This window comes from Diachasma alloeum, unplaced genomic scaffold (assembly GCF_001412515.2).
Source record: "Diachasma alloeum isolate Michigan unplaced genomic scaffold, Dall2.0 Dall_scaffold_00744, whole genome shotgun sequence".
NCBI lineage: Eukaryota > Metazoa > Arthropoda > Insecta > Hymenoptera > Braconidae > Diachasma > Diachasma alloeum.
The window spans coordinates 141,551-160,251 of record NW_021680874.1 but is presented as its reverse complement, the minus strand read 5'-3'; the positions used below and the strand labels follow the sequence as shown (position 1 = coordinate 160,251).

The window sequence follows — 18,701 nt, the reverse complement described above, 5'->3', positions numbered from 1 at the left end:
CCCCCTACAATGACTCGTTTTCGACAGAAATAGGGGAGAGTGGGGCAAAATGAAACAGTCACAAAAACGACTCTTTGACGCAATTAAAAAAAAAATTTAATAAAATTTTTTTTTTTTATAAGAGAATGGAAAATTATTGAGAAGTTTTGCCGGGCGAAAATTTTGTCAATGGATTAATTGAAAAACAAATGAAACAACAAAATCCAAAGTCCAGAGGAAGGCCCAAGGGGAGACCCAGAGGGGGAAAAAGGATAATGTGATGCTGAATGTCAATCGAATAATTCATTGAAAAAATCTTCGTCCATCAAAACTTCTCAATAATTCTTCATTCTACGGAATGGCAAATTATTATTTTCATCAGTGCTCCCGAGAATTAAAAAAATTTGATAAAAAAATATATTTAAGGCCCAGGTGTACTGTCTTTCGAATGTTATCTGGATTTTTTTTATCTTTCGTAATGCAAAATTGTCATTTGAGTGGTACACCATGTAGAAATTCCCAAAAATTATGATAGAATGATAAAAGAAAATAGAAAAAATTCTGAAATTTTTCAAAGATCGTTTTTAATTGAGATTCAGAATGAGTTGAAAAAAGTGGAAATTACAAATATCTGATTCGCTGTGGCAAATTATCTATTAGCTGTCATTTTCCATGGTGGATATCAAAACGCTAACTCCCCATGGCAAGTGACAGCTAGGTATCTCAATTTTCAAAACAGTGGTATGTAGTCATCTGCCATTTTTATGTGATACAATTGTGATTAAAAAATTCTCCGAAATATTACAACTTTTTCCGAAGAGCCTTTTCCATAATAAATGTCTCTGTGCAGTGTGGGAAAAGATTTACGGAATCAGTCTTCCCCCTGCATGATATTAGTTGACAGTCCGCCGTTTGTCACCGTAAATCAGATATATTTTTCAATTTCTTGTTATTCAACTTATTCTGAATATAAATTAAAAATGTTCTTTGAAAAAATTGTGAATTTTTTCTACTTTTTTTTTATTATTTATTCATAATTTTTCAAAACTTCTGCATGATGCAGGACTTAATTGACAATTTCAGATGACGAAAGATGAAAAAAAAACATCGAGATAACGTTCGAAAGATAGTACAACCGGGCCTTCATAAAAAAAATTTTTTTTTGCTTGAATTGCCTCAAACAGTTGTTTTTTTGACTGTTTCATTTTGCCCCACTCTCCCCTACATAATTGAGACAATTTTCAAGTTCATAATCTGATTTTATCATTTCACTAGTAAATAAAGTTTTTCCCTATTAATTCCTCACCAATTTCAGAGGTAATTGTCCAGTTATCAGCGAATTTGACGTTGAATATTTGAATGGTGCCATAGATGACTGCTGAGTAGACAGTGATGCAAACGAGGGTTGAGAGTATCTGAGTGATTGCCGAGGCACCTTTTTTTGACTTTTTCTTGTAGAAGAATTGATCGTCGAGGAGAGCGATGAGGCCACAGATCACCAAGAAGTCTCGGAAATTCCAGTTTCCAGTCGTGATGATGTGAATTTGCAAAAACATCTGAAAGAAACAACAATTTCAGCGATTGATTGAAAGTAAATAATTAATTCAGTAGCAAAATTGTCAAACAAAAAGATTAAACACGATCCAATTTTTAGTTTTGAATCAATATCTCCGGATGTAAGTAAGATGGAAAAATTCCTATGAAATTTACCATCATTAGACAAATTTTCTAGTTTCATTTTTTATATTTTTTTTTAAATTCTTTATACCTTTTATTTATCATTGTCGTTATTTATGATACGAGTGAGTACAAGTAAAGGAAATACAATGAATAAATAGATAGATGTGTTTCACACATGAATAATTACCTGAATATAATAAGCAGTTATCCTGACTCTCCTATTAGGGAAGAAGAAAAGAAGTGGAATGACCAATTCGAAGACAACAGCTAGAAGGGTGTTCAAACGTAGAAACCATGATGGAAGATGGTGGGCGTACCAGCCGAGTGGAGCAGGTAGGCATTGCGTCTCAAAATGATGGGAAAGGGCTAAAAGAAATCAACGAAAATTGTATTTCACTTGTCATTATTGGCTTCCGGATGGATGTCGCGTTTGGTTTCAGCATTGCGCCGACGTTTCGCAAACATTGCAGTCTGGATCTTCAGGGCTATGAGCTCCGATTCATGAGATCATTTCAGATCATCAAAATAAAAAAAAAACCGAGATCACGTTCGAAAGATAATCCACCCGGGCCGTAAATGAAAAGAATAAAATTAATTACTAAAATTGCTGTTACGCTACAGAATGGTTAAATGGTTTCGGAGTACGCGGATTTAAATTTAGTTGAAGACCAATGGCCGATCGCTTGGGCCTCCCATCGTACTCTTCCGGAACCAAGGAGCTTGAGAGACGCTTGAAGCCCCAAAATGCTAAGAAAAGCGTTCTCACTGTTTTTGTCACTAACATTGCCTTGGCATTGTCACTGCCACTGTCTCTCTTGTCATCGAGAGACCGCTCTCTTGCAGTTGTCAGCAAGAATCAGGGTATCCATAAGCTGAATAAAAACTGTCAAAATAATATTTTAAGACGCCTATAAAACCCTACGCGTCACATTAAAAATAATATAACTGCATAAAATATTGTTTAAATAACTTAAAATGACGGACTGGTAATCAATTGGAAAAACGTCGAGAGATATTTTTTGTAGAAAAATCTTTTAAATCATCATTTTTGGAGGAATAATGCCTCCTGGAAATTTTTCTCAAAGATCCTCAAATATAAAATATCAATGAACAATGAACAACTAAGAGTCTCCAACAATTCAATCTAGTCCAGGCGTCAGAGGTTGAAACTGACCAGATTCACCAAATAATTCCTAGAGAAATTTTTTTTTTCTATCGCTTTATTTTATATTTATAAAGTAAATATTAAAAATGCGTACAAAAATTCAAAGCGGAACATTTGTTTAAACAAATGAAAAGATAGATTTTAGCGTTTTTTGCGAATATCGCCGGTAATATCGAATTTACGATAAAAAATCTAGAGTACAAAATTATTCCCGATTAAATTATCAACAAAAAAGGTCTTTACATATTTTTTGATTGGGATGATAGTTTTGAAGATATGATCGTGCGGAGGAACGCGCCACCCTCCAAATCTGCCGCTGCGCTGTAACAGACACCGGACTACATGTGATGCCATTTTCAACATTGGAAAAATTATGCTTTTTCGATTATAACTACGCAAGAGGAGAAGAATCATAGAATAAAAAATGAATTGAATTGATGTAGCATTATCCTAAATAAATGATTATTATATTTGATTTTATTTCTCAAATTTGTTCCCTTGAAACATTGACAGACGTTTCCTCTCATGACAATGAAAGTTCCTATTGAAAATGGGTTCGTTCGGAAGTATACTACCAATAAAAAGAAGAAAGACAAATAACGCAGTCTATTCATTTAACATGTACTATGAATTACAGTCAATATAATTCCCATAGTTATTATGTTGACTGTAATTCATATTATGAGATGCCAAGATCTCTTCATTATTTTATGGGAAAATTCCTGATTTGTTCATTTTTGAATCAGGAATAAGATAAATTTGTGGGCTATATGGTTTTTTAATGGAGAAATATTGCTTGGAAATAATTTAAATATCATTCAATTCCAACCGATCGATGCATTCGCTTATGCTAGCATTACGCGAGAGTTGGAGGGTGGCGCGCTCCTCCGCACGATCATATCTTCAAAACTACCATCGACATCAAAAAATATGCGAAGACTTTTTTTGTTGGTAATTTAATGGGGAATAATTTTGTACTTAAAATTTTTAATCGTAAAATCGATATTACCGGCGATATTTACAAAAAACGCTAAAATCTATCTTTTTATTTGTTTAAACAAGTGTTCCGCATTGAATTTTTGTACGCATTTTTGATATTCCTGTAGAGAATCATTAAAGAAAACAATAGAAAAAAAATGTTTTTCTCTAGGAATTTTTTAACAGAAAAACCTCTGACGCCTGGACTAATCATAGAACATAATTTAAACCCCTTAAAACAATAAATTGCCACTCAATTTATCTTCATAACTCCTAAAATTACTCTCAATTTGAAAAAATGTTTATTTTTATTAAAAATTTTCAATGCCAGAAAAACATCTTGAAAAATTTACCATCAAGATTCCACCAGACAGGACACCTGGACGCTAATTTCATAGCACTGCATGAGAACATGTATCTGAAAAGCATCCAGCGGATCGTCCAGAATGTAACGGAATCACTTGGCGTGCTAGTGCTTCCCCTAACTGAGACGTAAAAAGGTGCAATCAGCACGCAGAGGAAGCCGGCCTCTAGCAACAAAGTGTCCCTGGGAAAAAAAACATCAATAATTATGCTCAATGATTTCCCAATATATCTGCAATATAAAACAAGCAGTTGGCCGAGCCTATTGAGCAGGAGACATTTGACCATTACTTTTTTTGTTATTTATCTTTCCTCTTTTTATTTCTACCAATTCCATTGGTAGTATACTTCCGAACGAACCCATTTTCAATACGAACTTTCATTGTCATGAGAGAAAACGTCTGTCCAAATTTCAAGTTAATAATAATGATATTTCAATTTTCACACAGGCTAGAGCGCGCATACGTTTTGATTGATCTAGATAGAGGACACTGGGATGAGTATGTTGAAAAAAAAAGACACATTGAAATCGGTTGCGTAGTTTTTGAGACATAGCCCATAATAGGTTTTCAGGAAAAGTTGAATATCTCCGAAACTACTGGACCGATTGAGCCCATCTTCAATACCAGTCTTCCCTATCACAAGGGGAAGATTCTGTCTAAATTTCAAGTTGATATTCCAATTTTTGCGAAGGCTAGAGTGCGTACAAGGTTTTTCACGAAAAAACAGAAAATCGGGAATATCTCGAAAACTTAGTAGGGACGGCTATATATGTTTTGATTGATCTAGATAGAGGACATTGAGACGAGTATTTTGAAAAATGACAAATTGAAATTAGTCCACTAGTTTTGGAGAGATTCGCGAAAAACGATTCACAAACAAATTGCTTTTTCTCAAAAACGGTTGGACCGATCGAGTTGAAATCGTGCGCAGGGTTAGCCGTTAGGAAGACCTATAATCATGCAAAATTTCAGATTTTTTGGAATTATTTTACCCCATTATTCTTTCAGTTTTCAAAAAGGACATCTGGCCCTGGAGGTGTTCACATACACACATGGTGCCCAAACTTCGTATTTTTACGTTTCAGACCATTCTACATCGTTCCCAATCAAAATTAGAGAATGTGAAAATCGGTCGATTGCAATGCTTTCCGTTCGGAAGCAAAAACGTCTGCAATGAATGATTCTGCCCTTGAACGTATCGATATCTCCCCGTCTGGTCCCAGAGTCTCGATTTCTTTATCATATTACAATGCAACTCGATTGTTGTGCAATCGAGGTATATTACATGTTTTGAATTTATGAAAAAAACTCCAATTGCGAAGAATTGAATTTTCTTTTTTTTCAGAGTGAGTTATAGGTGATTATTGAATTTTCTTGGTAGTGGGGGATTTTTAAGGGATATGGTTGAAGTCAGTATTTATAAGAGATTTGGGCAACAATAAAAACTATCTCTTGATGTTTTGTCCTAGAATTCGAAGTAAACGAGGTGATTGCATAATTAAGGATATCCCAATACCTATTACAGTTCACTATACGCTATATTCTGAGATTTTCAAGCATTAAATTTGTTAGTTGAGAAATGTGAAAAATTTAATAAATCATTAGCGTCAATTCTTTTTTACAAATAGGTAATAGAGATTGTGGGATTTTTTTGAAACCGTTCCTTACCATGAGGTCCGGTAAAGTTTTACATAAAATTTATTACGATTACGAAAAACAAATTACTATGTGAAGTTAATTGTTCATATGTTATCCACAAAAAGAGATTCTAAGCTTCGTCAATTGCAATTTTCCAATTATTTCATAAATCGTTCTGAAAATATAGACTTGGAAATTTTTACTGATTGTTTATATGTTTCTGAATAGTTTAAACTGGAGAGTTAAATTTTGACATTCAAAGCTTTAGTCATCACACCGGTACAAAATGTTCGGTAATCTAGGCTTGAATAGAAGTTCTGATTAATTACAAGTTTTGAAAAGCATTCCAACGAAAAAAAGGACAAAGTACTTGAATATCCTCAGTAAAAATTGTTCCAGTAAGGACACATTATCTCATACACATTACTCATTAACGAGACAATTTTAAATTTAATGACCACCAATCGAGCAATAAATATGGAAATTTTATTAAGTATGCAAGTATATCAGTAATAAACCATTGTTGAAGAAAATATCAAGAGATTGTTTGTGGAAATTTTTTTTTTAACTACAAACAAGTACTTTGACATTGTACCCTAGTATCACTGCATCAACGCCAATTTAGCACCTTCGATAATCATGAAATTGTTTTGGTAATGAATGATTATAGGAGAAATTGTCCAAAAACTTTATTTGTAGATAATTTCGTCAGCTACAAATAAGACCTTTGAACATGTTCTGCTGACACCATTTGTTCTCGAGTTCATTTGACTGAAAATTCGAGTATCGTATCATCGCAAATATTCTTGGCAGTTGCAAAGATATTTACGATACCAGAATACTGAAATTTTTAGTCAAAAGCGAAATTGCATTTATGCAACAATGTCAAAGAACACTTTTTGTTCCAAACTCTATCAGTTGTCACATTTGATGAACTTAAATTGAGATTTTTTTAATAGTAATTGAATACTTATTCTTACCAGTTATTTTGGACGAAAACTTGTCCAACCTGGAATAGAGAGTAGTAGAGAGTCCAGAGGAGCATGAACACTGGAGCAATGCAGAGTTTTTGGGAGATGAAACTGTTGAAACAAATCAAATTGAATACTTTATCACGAACCAATTGACAAAGTGAATTTTTATTATATTTTCATCGAAATTACCCCAAAAATGAGATCACAGCTCCAGTGATGGCTACCAAATCCATCATGTATTCGACATTCAGTCCAAGGTAACTCGCAAACCACAAAACTGTAGGTTTATGATTCAGTTTATGCCAGAGAGAACCTCTTCCCTTGAGGTCCACCTGCGTTCGAGCTGGTAGTACTCCATTATCTCCGAACAACCCTTGACATCATGAAAAGTTATTAATGACTGGTCAAATGCCGTAACGCAATGCAACAGAGTAACAGACAATTCTTATCGGTAGTTTTTATAAGTTATATAATAAAATAACAGTAAGTTGACATTCGTCTTTTTTTTAGGCATGATAACGTGAGGAGCAAAGTTTAACAATCGAACGATAGAATTAGAATTTTTTCATCTTTTTTAATGAAGCGATAATGGAATGTTCATGCGACTGTGACGATAACAATGTCGTTGAGAAAGTAAATCCGACAAACATGAGTGGATGAATGAGGGTGGATAAAATAACTAAAAATAGGTCTGACTGTTAGTCGTTGATTATCTTGGTGACGAGTGGCTTTGGAAGAAAATATCAAAAAGAAAGTTTTGTAGGGAATTCTACGGGCTACAAAAACATCTGTTGACATTTTTTGCTCAAACCGCTCGTTATGGACATAAGGGTGAACTTATTATTAAAGATATTTCATTTGACTCAAATGTTATCGTAATCCACTAGTAGAACTTCCTTGAAAAGTGTCAAATTAGAGTCCAAAGAGATCGATCATTAAACCGGACGTGTAGGTTTCTAATACGTTATTGATAAGTGATTGTGAATAATCCCAAAAATGGTCATAGCTACAGGTGATTGTTGATTATCTTGCTAATGGACGGTGATAAGAAAAAATGTCAAACGCTATTTTGTGGAGCTTACGAAATTGTTTAGAGAAAATATTTCTCAATAGTTTTTCCTATCATCGGATTAAAAAAAATATTCATGAACATCGAGGCATGTTAAGTATCGAAGTATCTCCATAATGAGTGACGCTATGAGGAAATGTTAGAAGACCGTTTTTGCAGCCCACAGTGTTTTCTATAAAAAGGTCCCTTTACCGTTATGTATAGGATGTCTGTTACACTCAGATAGTTCATCAGACATCCTAGAATTTAAACAAAATAGTGAATAAATAAACCAAAGTCGAACGGAAATACCAAAGTAGATACGCTAATTATCGAAAAATATGATTTTAGAAAGAAAAATGTCCATAGAGGCTATTTGTAGCTGATAAAATGCATTCCCGCGTATCTCTGAAGAAACAATACAGCGGAACAGAAATGAAATCCTTAAAAATACCTGACTGAACCGAACAAAAAATCTGTAGAATTTTGGAAATCGAAATAAGTTGTCGCCCACCGGCCACCGGTAGTGGGCTCACGTTCCGAAAAAATGCCGCCTGGACCATACGGACGCATCCATAACGCCCAAGAGTACCTATAGTTAACCCCTCAAACTCCAAAAACACTCAAAAGAAAAACGAAAGTGATTTCCTGGGACCCATTAGTACTCCTTCATACCTCCACATCATCAATAATCATCAGTAAACAGTTATAGTTCTCCTCAATTCTAGACTCCAGCTAAATTTACCAATTAATTATTATTGAAAACTCACCGGGAATCTGCACGTAAAAACTGAGAAATGCGAAGAGATAAATAATACAAACTCCACGTAGGAATAAATTTCTGGTGTATCGCACCTCCACCATCGTAACTCGGTGAACAATCTTTAATTGAATTATTCTTCTACTTCAGTCAGTATGTTGTACATTTATTTGAAGAGTGGGACTTAATAATTTGTGAATATTGCTGGCAAAGACCACTCGGCACAACTTCGCGGTTGGGCAAAAAGCAGGGGGAAAAGCAGGCAAATGCCGTTCGTTCGTTCGATAGGCAGGGGGAGAGGAGCGGGTATGGGATGACGCGCTCGGTGGAGAGCATGCAGGCATGCCAACAGGATTTCAATCTGACAAACATAAAGAAATAGCAATTAAGGTACTATTTCCAGGACGCGCAATGTTCAAAATGTGGGTTTCCATCCGATCTCTTATATCCTGAGTTGAGCATATTTCGTCGATGTGAGTTTTCGAGATGATATGGTCAATAGACCAGGTCAAACTTCGAAAATAAATTTTAAATAGGTAACACACAGAAAGCCTCGTTGCCCAGGCTCCCCGGGATTTGTGCGGCCACTCTAAGTGGTGCTCAAAAATGTCAAAAAGAGTTAGAAACCTATTTACAGGAAGGTTCAACTAAAAAATCACAAGAGTCGAAACGCAAAGGGTGAAAAGCATGTAGAACGAACAATCATAAGGATTGAACATCGCAAGAATGATAGGAGAGGGTGGGGCAATATGGACACCACATTTAAATAATGAGTTGAATTGGATCAAAACTACTATCCCAACTTCATTTGACAGTTACAAAAACAAACACATTGTCAAAAGACTGCGTCGTAGGAGTTGTAAGGTCAAGCAAAAAAGGGGGAAAATGGATGCTTCGATTTCTGCCTCAATAGGGAACTTGCATGAATTTTGTTTATTTTCTATTTCGAAAGGTCATCATCTCAATTTTATATTTTTAGTATCTACACTTTCAAAAAGTTGCACAATAATTACTAGCTAATTATTGAAAATTGCATACTTTCAAAACGCTCATGACGTCACGTCATGGTTAACCGCTAGCCGACCAATCACGCGACGTATGTGAGACAAGCTAACCTACTTTCTGCGCGCGCATCCTATGTCTAATATACAGAGACGTCATTGACCGGTGAATGACGTCATGAGGTATTTTCAGACCATTCAAAAGACCTAATTTTCAAATCATTATTATAAATTATGCAAGTGAAATTTCGTGAATTTTTCAGTAATTCAGCTGTCTATTGGGTACGAACAATCTATCAAACGAGTGATGAGCAGATATTGAATTTCGTGTAAGTTCCCTATATTTTTTATGTTTCAACAATATTATTCCATTTCAAAAAAACATTAGTCATGACTGCGATTTTCAAATTGAAGAAAAAAACTCATTTTTGATTTTTATCGTGGGGATGATAAACCAAATTTTTCTTTGCTCATTTATTCTCCCCTCCCTCCATTGTTTTATAATAATTTCCTTTTTGAGTAAAAAAGCAGACATCTTACAAATTTCGCATCTGGACAAAAGGTCAGTTGTGTAGGGCATGTATTGTTCATTGAAAACCATAAATAATTTCAAAGTTATTTCAATAGTAACACATGAAATCCAAAGCTACTCTATATTTCCAACTTCAATATAAAATTCAATTGAGTTAAAGTTTATTTGTTAATATCTCTTCCAAATCTAATGTCGCTATAGAAACATAGTATATTCTGTTGGAAAATGGCTGTTGAAAATTTTCTTGGTTAAAAGTTGAATAGGACCAACTTTTTTAGGTGTCCATTTGACCCCACTCTTGAATAATTTTCGGGCTGAGGTTCTTGCCCAGAAGCAATTTTTTAAAATTCGATTATTGAAAATGTTTTGAGCCTTCATTTTAGTCCATCAAATACGGATTTATCAGGTGTTCATATTATCCAATGAAACAATTTTCAAAAATTTGGATTTTGGAAAGAAAATATTTTTCGCAAATTTTTTGAGTGCCCATTTTACCCCAGGTGTCCATATTGCCCCACCCTCCCAATTATCACGCGAAGGTTGTACCCCCCGACAGTAAAAAATCAGGAGCCCACCCGACAGAACAATCTAGAGGGTGAAGCTACCAAAATGGCCAATCGAAAAAAGTAGACAGCACAATCACATACAGAGCATCATCATTATAGAGTTTCGAGACACCCCCAAAAAAAACGCTTCTAAATTGACCGACCGATCACTCGCGTTTTAATGCGTAATTTTTTTTTTGAATAATGAAATATGATCACGAAACGTCAAGTAAACAATGTCCAATCAATTTTAGGCATTGCAACTATTTATTATCAACAATTTAATTGTTCAAATCGCCTTAGCGTCCAAACTATGGAAGATATACGAAAATTTTTACATCACGAATCATTTAGAATTTGATAAGGAATAATTTTTGTATTTTGTCAATTTTACATATCTCCTTCAGATTTCGAGATATGAACAAGGAAAGAGTTGCATCACCCAACACAGCGCACTCAAGCCCATCGCGCGCCGCAAGTAGAGAGCGCTATGTCGGATCGCGTAACTAGTTTATTGCTCATATCTCGGAATTTACGAGATACGTAAAATTAATACTAGACAAAAATTATTCCTTATTAAATTCTAGATGATTTATGTTTTGAAAATTGTCATCTATACTTCATAGTTTGGGTGCTAGGCGATTTGAACAATTTAATTGTTAATAAGAAATAATTCCAATGCCTAAAATTAATTGAAAATTGTTTACTTGGCGTTTAGTGATCATATTTTATTGTTTAAAACAAGAATTACGCATTAGAACGCGAGTGCGGTCGGTACATGTCTGAAAATCAAGGGTGTCCCGTAGCTCTACATGAATCTAGCGATCATGAAAATCAAACAAAAGGGTCGAGTAGATTAATTACAAGGGTCAAACAGGAGAGGTGGCCTGGATAATCGTTTGTGATTATCATGTTTGCCTACCTCTCACTTTCGATCCTTGTTATTGTTTGATCCTCATTAGATATGAGAAATTATCACTGTTTCACATCACGCCAATGAAAATGAAGGGCATGTCCAAAAGCTCCCATGTAATTTACCTCAAGTAATTCACATGGCCGACCCTGGTTATACTGTTACGTCCCAAATGGTTTACACTCAATTCTCTGTTGAATGAATTTAAGGAATAGTTAAATTGACCCTTTGGTCGGTAACTCCAGGTGTTGAGGGAAACTATCTCCTTAGGTAGGTTTCACTAATCAACTACTACGCGCAGTTGACCAATCAAGACACGATTTAGAGTGCTTCGTTTAATGAGATTTATTTAATAACAATAACACTTGGTTTTATTACACTGTTTCAGAATTGTAGGTTCAGGGTTTTTTTAAGTGACCCTTGTGGGTTGACGGTTGTTAATGTTTAAATGTTCTTGTTTTGTTTTGGTTTATTTTATGATTCGACTTCTATTTAATTAAATTGGTATTTGTGTTTAAGTCCCGAACACTTTGAATTTAGACCTTGGATATTTGGAGTTGAAGTATTCACTGAGACTTTACTTGGACTTGAAGTTTCACTTTAAGATTTTTAGAGAAGTTGTATTCCTTTCTCTTTGACCGTGGATATAGAAGTGATTTTACTAAGATGAGATTTGAATATCTTAGGGCTCGCGCGTGGGCGTACACGCTCTAGTTTCTGAGGGTAGGATTGGTTCATTAGGGATGGTGGTGAGGAGAGAGGCGAACCGATTGGTTTTAGGTCAATCGGGGAGCCTTGAAAGTCGTGATTGGATTAGGAGCAATTAAGGGTACAGCTGCATTTTACTCTTGAGAAAAATTCTGTTCTCACGGAACGTTAGAATTTGGAAAACGTCATTTGACACTTATGATTTTCGGGTTTCTTGGTTTCGCCGTGTTCGGTTTACAATTTCAGGATGCTAGTGTTTATCTTAAAGATTTAGTTGGTTCTTTTTCATGTTTTTTGGATAATTTATTATGCACGTGTGCATACGAGTGGTTTTCGGTTTCGTTTGAAATGTGGGAAAGCTAGTTTTATGATTTTCTCAGGAAAAAGTGGTCTGGACACTTGAGTGTTATCTCTGTTTGAAACTAAATAATATTCTAATTTACTACGTTTGAAAAAATATAATTGGGAATTGGGACTTATATACTAATTGTGGGTAAGACTCGACAGTTGATAAGGTAAATGAAAAATTGAGCTAGCGCCATCAGGTGGCTAATGGTAGGGACGTAACAATACCAATGAATTGGAGGTATCCAAATATTTTGGTCATTTTTTTGTTGGCATTTTTTGGAACACTTTCTATTCCACTGAAGACTGCTTGATGGGAAGGGCGGGCCATCGAGTGCCTTGGAATGGTAATAATTTTTCAGAAATTATTATTTTCAGACTTTATGCAGAAAAGTATAGAATTGATAAACCCAATAGGGACTGATTTCATGCACTCGGTCTGTTGATGGTTGGTCGATGGTCAAAACTTGGTCAATGTTTTTTCAATGTCAATGTCCTTCCCTTCAATTTTTGCATTCTTTGATTCATACTAAATATTTTCAGACATAAAACGTGCGACCTAATCTCGAATTCGTCAGCAGTTTAGGAAAAAGGTTTATGCAGTTTTGAATAGAGAGATTCTTTGAGGTATCAACTGTGGTGATGGTGGTGGAACTCACAGAAAAGGATAAGGTGAATGGCCCTATTATATGTTCGATATTTCCATTTTTACAAAATCCAGTGTAACGATTTTTGAAGTCTCTATTCCGCTTATCAAGTAATTTAATATATGATAAACATGTACATTTTGTTATGTACTGTAATGTTTTGTTTACAGTAATTGTAAAAAGAGAGAAATTCATTTCTCGCTGTAGTGTTTTATACTGTAATTTTATTAACTGTAAAAAATAAATATATATATAGGCTAGTACATATGTATATAGTACATAATACATCCCAAAAAATAAAAAAGAACGCAAAAAGCAAAAGAGAAACGAAGAAGAAGATGAAGAGGATTATGACGATTCCGAATAAATTATTCAATCATTAAATTCTTATTGTGAAAAATTTTGTTGAAACCATTCATTTTTCTTGAATTATTATTGAGATAAAAATTAATGAAAGTGAGAAACGGTAAGGTTTTACTATTCTGGCACCTATGGAAAACAAGCAAAGCGCGCGCCCTCTTCTGGTTTATCGAAATGAGTGTGAAGACAGGATCCCTTTCCCTATATAAAAGATCCGTGAGGTGAAAAGTGTCATGGCGGAGGTCCATGGGCACTGAACGTTCTGATTGGTCGAATGGAATGGCAAGTATCATGGCGGTCCGGGAATTATCCAAATGTCATGTTAGATGGTGCACGCATACTTTTTCAAAGGGAGTCATTAGTTCTCACACAAATTAATAATTATATAAAATGTGTAGCATAATTAAACTATATCATTCCAGTAGAAAATAGTAATAATTTTTATCATTGATATTCAAAAAAATGTTAAAACGCCACAACTGTGATGGTTTACATCAGTGATTGGCGGTAGTAATGCTGAAGATAGGAAACTTCATTGTTCCAATCGTTGGGCCAGTGTTTACTAGCGGTGGCGCTGATGGCGAGCTCCATCAGTAACGATGCGATCGCAGCCCCCTCATTGATAGATAGGTGGCGCTGCGCATATCTCCGGTANACATCGGTGATTGGCGGTAGTAATGCTGAAGATAGGAAACGTCATTGTTCCAATCGTTGGGCCAGTGTTTACTAGCGGTGGCGCTGATGGCGAGCTCCATCAGTAACGATGCGATCGCAGCCCCCTCATTGATAGATAGGTGGCGCTGCGCATATCTCCGGTAACGAGTAGAGTTTCTCGCCTCTATAATAGTGAGTTCATCAGTCGTAGAGGAAATAGGATCTTTCTTTCTGCGACTGACCACCGAGGAGAACGAATCAACCACAATTAATTTGACCGGTGTTTTGTGTTTGTAAAGTGAAACTTTTTCCTTATATAAAAAAAGCATGCATTGGAAACTGTCATGGCGGAGAGCATGTAAAAAGTGTCATGGCAGCGCATGAAGGATGCATTCTCATCATGAGAATGAGCAATGCGGCCGCGACGGCGCTGTTCAGGGAAGCGCGCGTAAATTACAAATCGGATTCTCTATGTGAAATGAAAAATTGTTCGAATGATGGTTGATAATTGGATAACTTGAAAGCCAAGAATGGAATGAAATAAGTGGGAAATTACGTTTATCGTCATATAGTATATGCATATTTTCTACACATGGATTTGTTTATAATGAGGGGAATGGGAAATTATTTTTTGGTGATGGATGTTAAAAATTGAAAGGTAGTTGAAATGATTGATACTTAGATGAACTTTAATGTCAAGAGTGGAATAAAATAGAAGTGATTAATTCCTTTCGTCACAATATAGTCAATATATTTTTACTCCTAAATTAACAATTCGCTTCCGCATGGAATTTCTATAATGGTGGATTTTCCAATTGAATTCAATGATTTATTGTATTCAATATCGCCTCAATGTTGGCAGCCAGCATTGCCTCAAAAATATTGGTTTCAAAATAATTTTTTTCAACAACAGATGATGCAATCAATCTCATGATCGAACTTGGTTAAGATGGGATTAGGAACCATATTTTAAATCATAATTATCGTAGAAAAACGATCGGTCACACACATACATACATACATACGGACATGGTCTAAAAATTGCATATTCGAACTTCTGAGGCCAAAAGTAGTTATCCTGATGCAAAAATTGGCATTTTCGGATTCGACAAATGGTCCCATTCGGAAGCAACAATTATGAAATGTAAAAATGGAATGATTTTATTGCTTTCATTCGGAAGTAAAATAAATCTCATGTTTTTCTAAATGATTCAGACCAAATTCGAGACTTATGTAAATAATTTGATTCCAATTTTTTTATTAAATTTTCTTTTAGAAGCTTTGTGTAATGAAATGAATACTTAAACCACAAAATCAAAGAATATTGAATATTCTCCATGGAATAAAAAAGTCGGAATATTTTTTATTCAAAGATTTTAAATCATTTAATTTATCAATTAAATTGGCTAGGAAAAGCTCGAAAATAAAGAATGGCGTAATGGAATAAATAATTAGCGGAGTTCGAACAAAATTCCATAAATACTTGCTTTTACCAACATTCTCTTCTTAGGAATGAATAATAGAATGTCTCAAATTTCCGAAAAATATAATTTTTTCACATAAAATTGATTTTTGGTGTGATTTTTGGAGCAGAAAAATTCGTTTCAATTCAGGAAAAATTATTCTTTGAATGAAAAATTGATTATGATGGAATCATTTATAAAAACACAGTTATGGTCTCCGAAAATCGCAATTTTTTCAATCATTTCATTAGTCTACTTCCAAAAGTCGACTTTCCATTTTTTTAAATATATTTTTTAAATATTCGCTCATATTTAGGAGTACATAGCAGTTATACTGTTGAAAAAAAAGATTAAAATTTTAAGGACAGTTTAATAGTAAATTTTAAGAGTTAGAGGTACAAGTCTTGAAATGTAAAAGTTCACTAGAAATTAACTGCGATTGAACATTTTTTAACAGCATGGAGATAAAAACTCTCAAGTTCCTTAAATTCTCATTCAATATATGAATATTCTGTACCTAAAATTACTGGATAGTTTCGGATGCTAAAGCAATTATAATTGTCCAAATCGAAAATAGAATTATTCAACTTTCTTAATGTTGCGTTTAGTAAGGTTTTCTCCAAAGTTGATAGCTAGAATTATGAGATTATAGAATTTGAATGCGACACAATGAAAACCATGATCAATTTTTTTGCTTCAAAAAATGATAATAATAATATCCAAATTAAAAAATTGCAGAGAACAAGAATGATGATATTTGTGTCATATCCTCTGAATCATTAACATGAATGTCAGATTCACGAAAAAGGTTGGAGCAGAAGTCACACGGTCATTTCAAGTTTTTATTTTCAATTTGGCGCTGGAAACATGAAATGACGATATTCAGAGGGAGCCAGTTTTTTCCCAATGTAAGATGATTCGGCAGTTTTCCGGAGAATTTAAAACAATTATGAGGTTTTCTGAAAAAATTCGAGAAAACTGAATTCTTCGAAAATTGGAGGAAATTTTGGGTATCTCTCAAATATTGAAGAATTTTTGAATAAATAATGAGAGAACAATTGGTAGGAAAAGGTGGAATTTTCCAAATAAAACTGATGTGAAGGAGTCCCGAGCTTCCAACAACTGCACTCTGATTGATGGAAATGAGAAGGAACATAATTTTTAAAAATTCGAAAATTTCCTCGGATTTTCTCAACAATTTCACAAACATTTTTTTGTTAATTCACAAGAATTTCGGTAAGGTTTTCTCCAAAGTTGATTAGAATTCTTCGAAAATTGGAGGAAATTTTGGGTCTCTTTATCTCTCAAATATTAAAGAATTTTTGAATAAACAATGAGAGAACAAATGGTAGGAAAAGGTGGAATTTTCCAAATAAAACTGATGTGAAGGAGTCCCGAGCTTCGAACAACTGCACTCTGATTGATGGAAATAAGAAGGAACATAATTTTTAAAAATTCTAAAATTTCCTCGGATTTTCTCAACAATTTCACAAACTTTATTTGTTAATTCACAAGAATTTCGGAATTTTATGGAGAATTTGAAAAAATTTCAGATGATTAATGATTTAAGTTTCAAGTAATATAGCACCTAATAAAATTGTGACAAAGATCATGAATGAGAAGATACTTCGAATTAGTCAAAGAGTATCAGAATCAGTCTTATGATTTTCGCTAGAAAAATAATTGAATGCTATTGTCAAGTTGTGAAAGGGAATAAAGGGGGCGGCAAGATTAAAAAATTCTGAGTTGAGAGAAATTTACTAATTATTGTTTTGTACTCTGAATGGAATTTTGATTATAATTATAGTTCGAACGTCATTCATAGAGCATAGAAATTCAAAATTAGTGAATCACTTATTGAAATATTGACATTAAACAGGCAATCAAACGACAAACATTATTTTCATTAACCTTAACACTCAGTATAATAAGACGATAATGAATCATTAATTGTTGAAAGAGACACAAGGAAAAATAAAAAAAGACATAATGAAAGGGCTTCGGCGCTAGCGAATATGAATAAGGAGCCTTTCAGCCTGACNTGTGGAATTTTCCAAATGAAATTGATATGAAGTAGTTATGTGACACCAACTACTGCACTCTGATTGATTCAAATGGGAAAGTAAAACATAATTTGAAAAATCGGAGAATATAATTTCACAAAAATTTCCAAGTTTTTCAAGCAAAATTCACAAGAATTTCCGGATTTCATGGAGGATTTGACAAAAATTCAGATGATCCATCAAAGTTTCAAGTTCATGGCATCGTCGAATAAAATTGTGAAAAAGATCATGAATGACGAGAAAATACTCCGAATTAGCGAAGGAGCATCAGAATCTGTCATATAATTTTTCCAGCAAAAATAATTAAATGCTTTGGTAAAGGTGTAAAGGAGAACAAAAGGGGTGGCGAACACTAAACAATTCTGGGTTGTGTGAACTTCAATAATTATTGCTTCGCACTCTGAATAGAATTTTTATTATAATCATAGTTAGAACTTCATTCAGTGAGCACAAAAATTAAGAATCATTGAATCACTCATTGAAATATTGAAATTAAACAGGTGATGACCCGATAAGCATTGTGTCCATTAATCTTAATACTCAGTTTAATAAGACTATGATGAATCATTATTTTTGAGCAAACTTCCAAAAATATTGGATAAACGGCCAGAAAATTGGATTATTATGGAATTATTTTTATAAAGGAAGGTCGTGGTCTCCGGAAAATGCGATTTTTTCACTCATTCAATTCATTAGTCTACTCTGAAAAGTCGACTTTCTATTATTTCTCAAGATNCGGATTTCATGGAGGATTTGACAAAAATTCAGATGATCCATCAAAGTTTCAAGTTCATGGCATCGTCGAATAAAATTGTGAAAAAGATCATGAATGACGAGAAAATACTCCGAATTAGCGAAGGAGCATCAGAATCTGTCATATAAT

At 34.2% G+C, this 18,701-nt stretch overlaps 1 protein-coding gene and 1 long non-coding RNA gene across 2 annotated transcripts in view; one reads left to right on the top strand and one right to left on the bottom strand.

Moving 5' to 3' along the window:
- LOC107044469 (lipase maturation factor 2) overlaps window positions 1-8,879 on the bottom strand; it is an 11,770-nt gene extending 2,891 nt beyond the window's left edge. The window contains exons 1-6 of the mRNA XM_015266359.1: window positions 8,598-8,879; window positions 6,969-7,152; window positions 6,786-6,887; window positions 4,156-4,349; window positions 1,847-2,025; window positions 1,286-1,535 (exon numbers count right to left, since the gene is read on the bottom strand). Of these exons, the coding sequence (XP_015121845.1) occupies window positions 1,286-1,535; window positions 1,847-2,025; window positions 4,156-4,349; window positions 6,786-6,887; window positions 6,969-7,152; window positions 8,598-8,691 (1,003 nt within the window). The 5' untranslated portion in view covers window positions 8,692-8,879. The remainder of the gene's footprint in view (window positions 1-1,285; window positions 1,536-1,846; window positions 2,026-4,155; window positions 4,350-6,785; window positions 6,888-6,968; window positions 7,153-8,597) is intronic.
- Window positions 8,880-12,529: 3,650 nt separating this feature from the next.
- On the top strand, window positions 12,530-13,541 carry LOC107044464. Its single transcript, XR_001461344.1, has 2 exons — window positions 12,530-12,978; window positions 13,175-13,541. It is a non-coding gene; the product is annotated as an uncharacterized LOC107044464 (long non-coding RNA).
- Window positions 13,542-18,701: the final 5,160 nt, after the last annotated feature.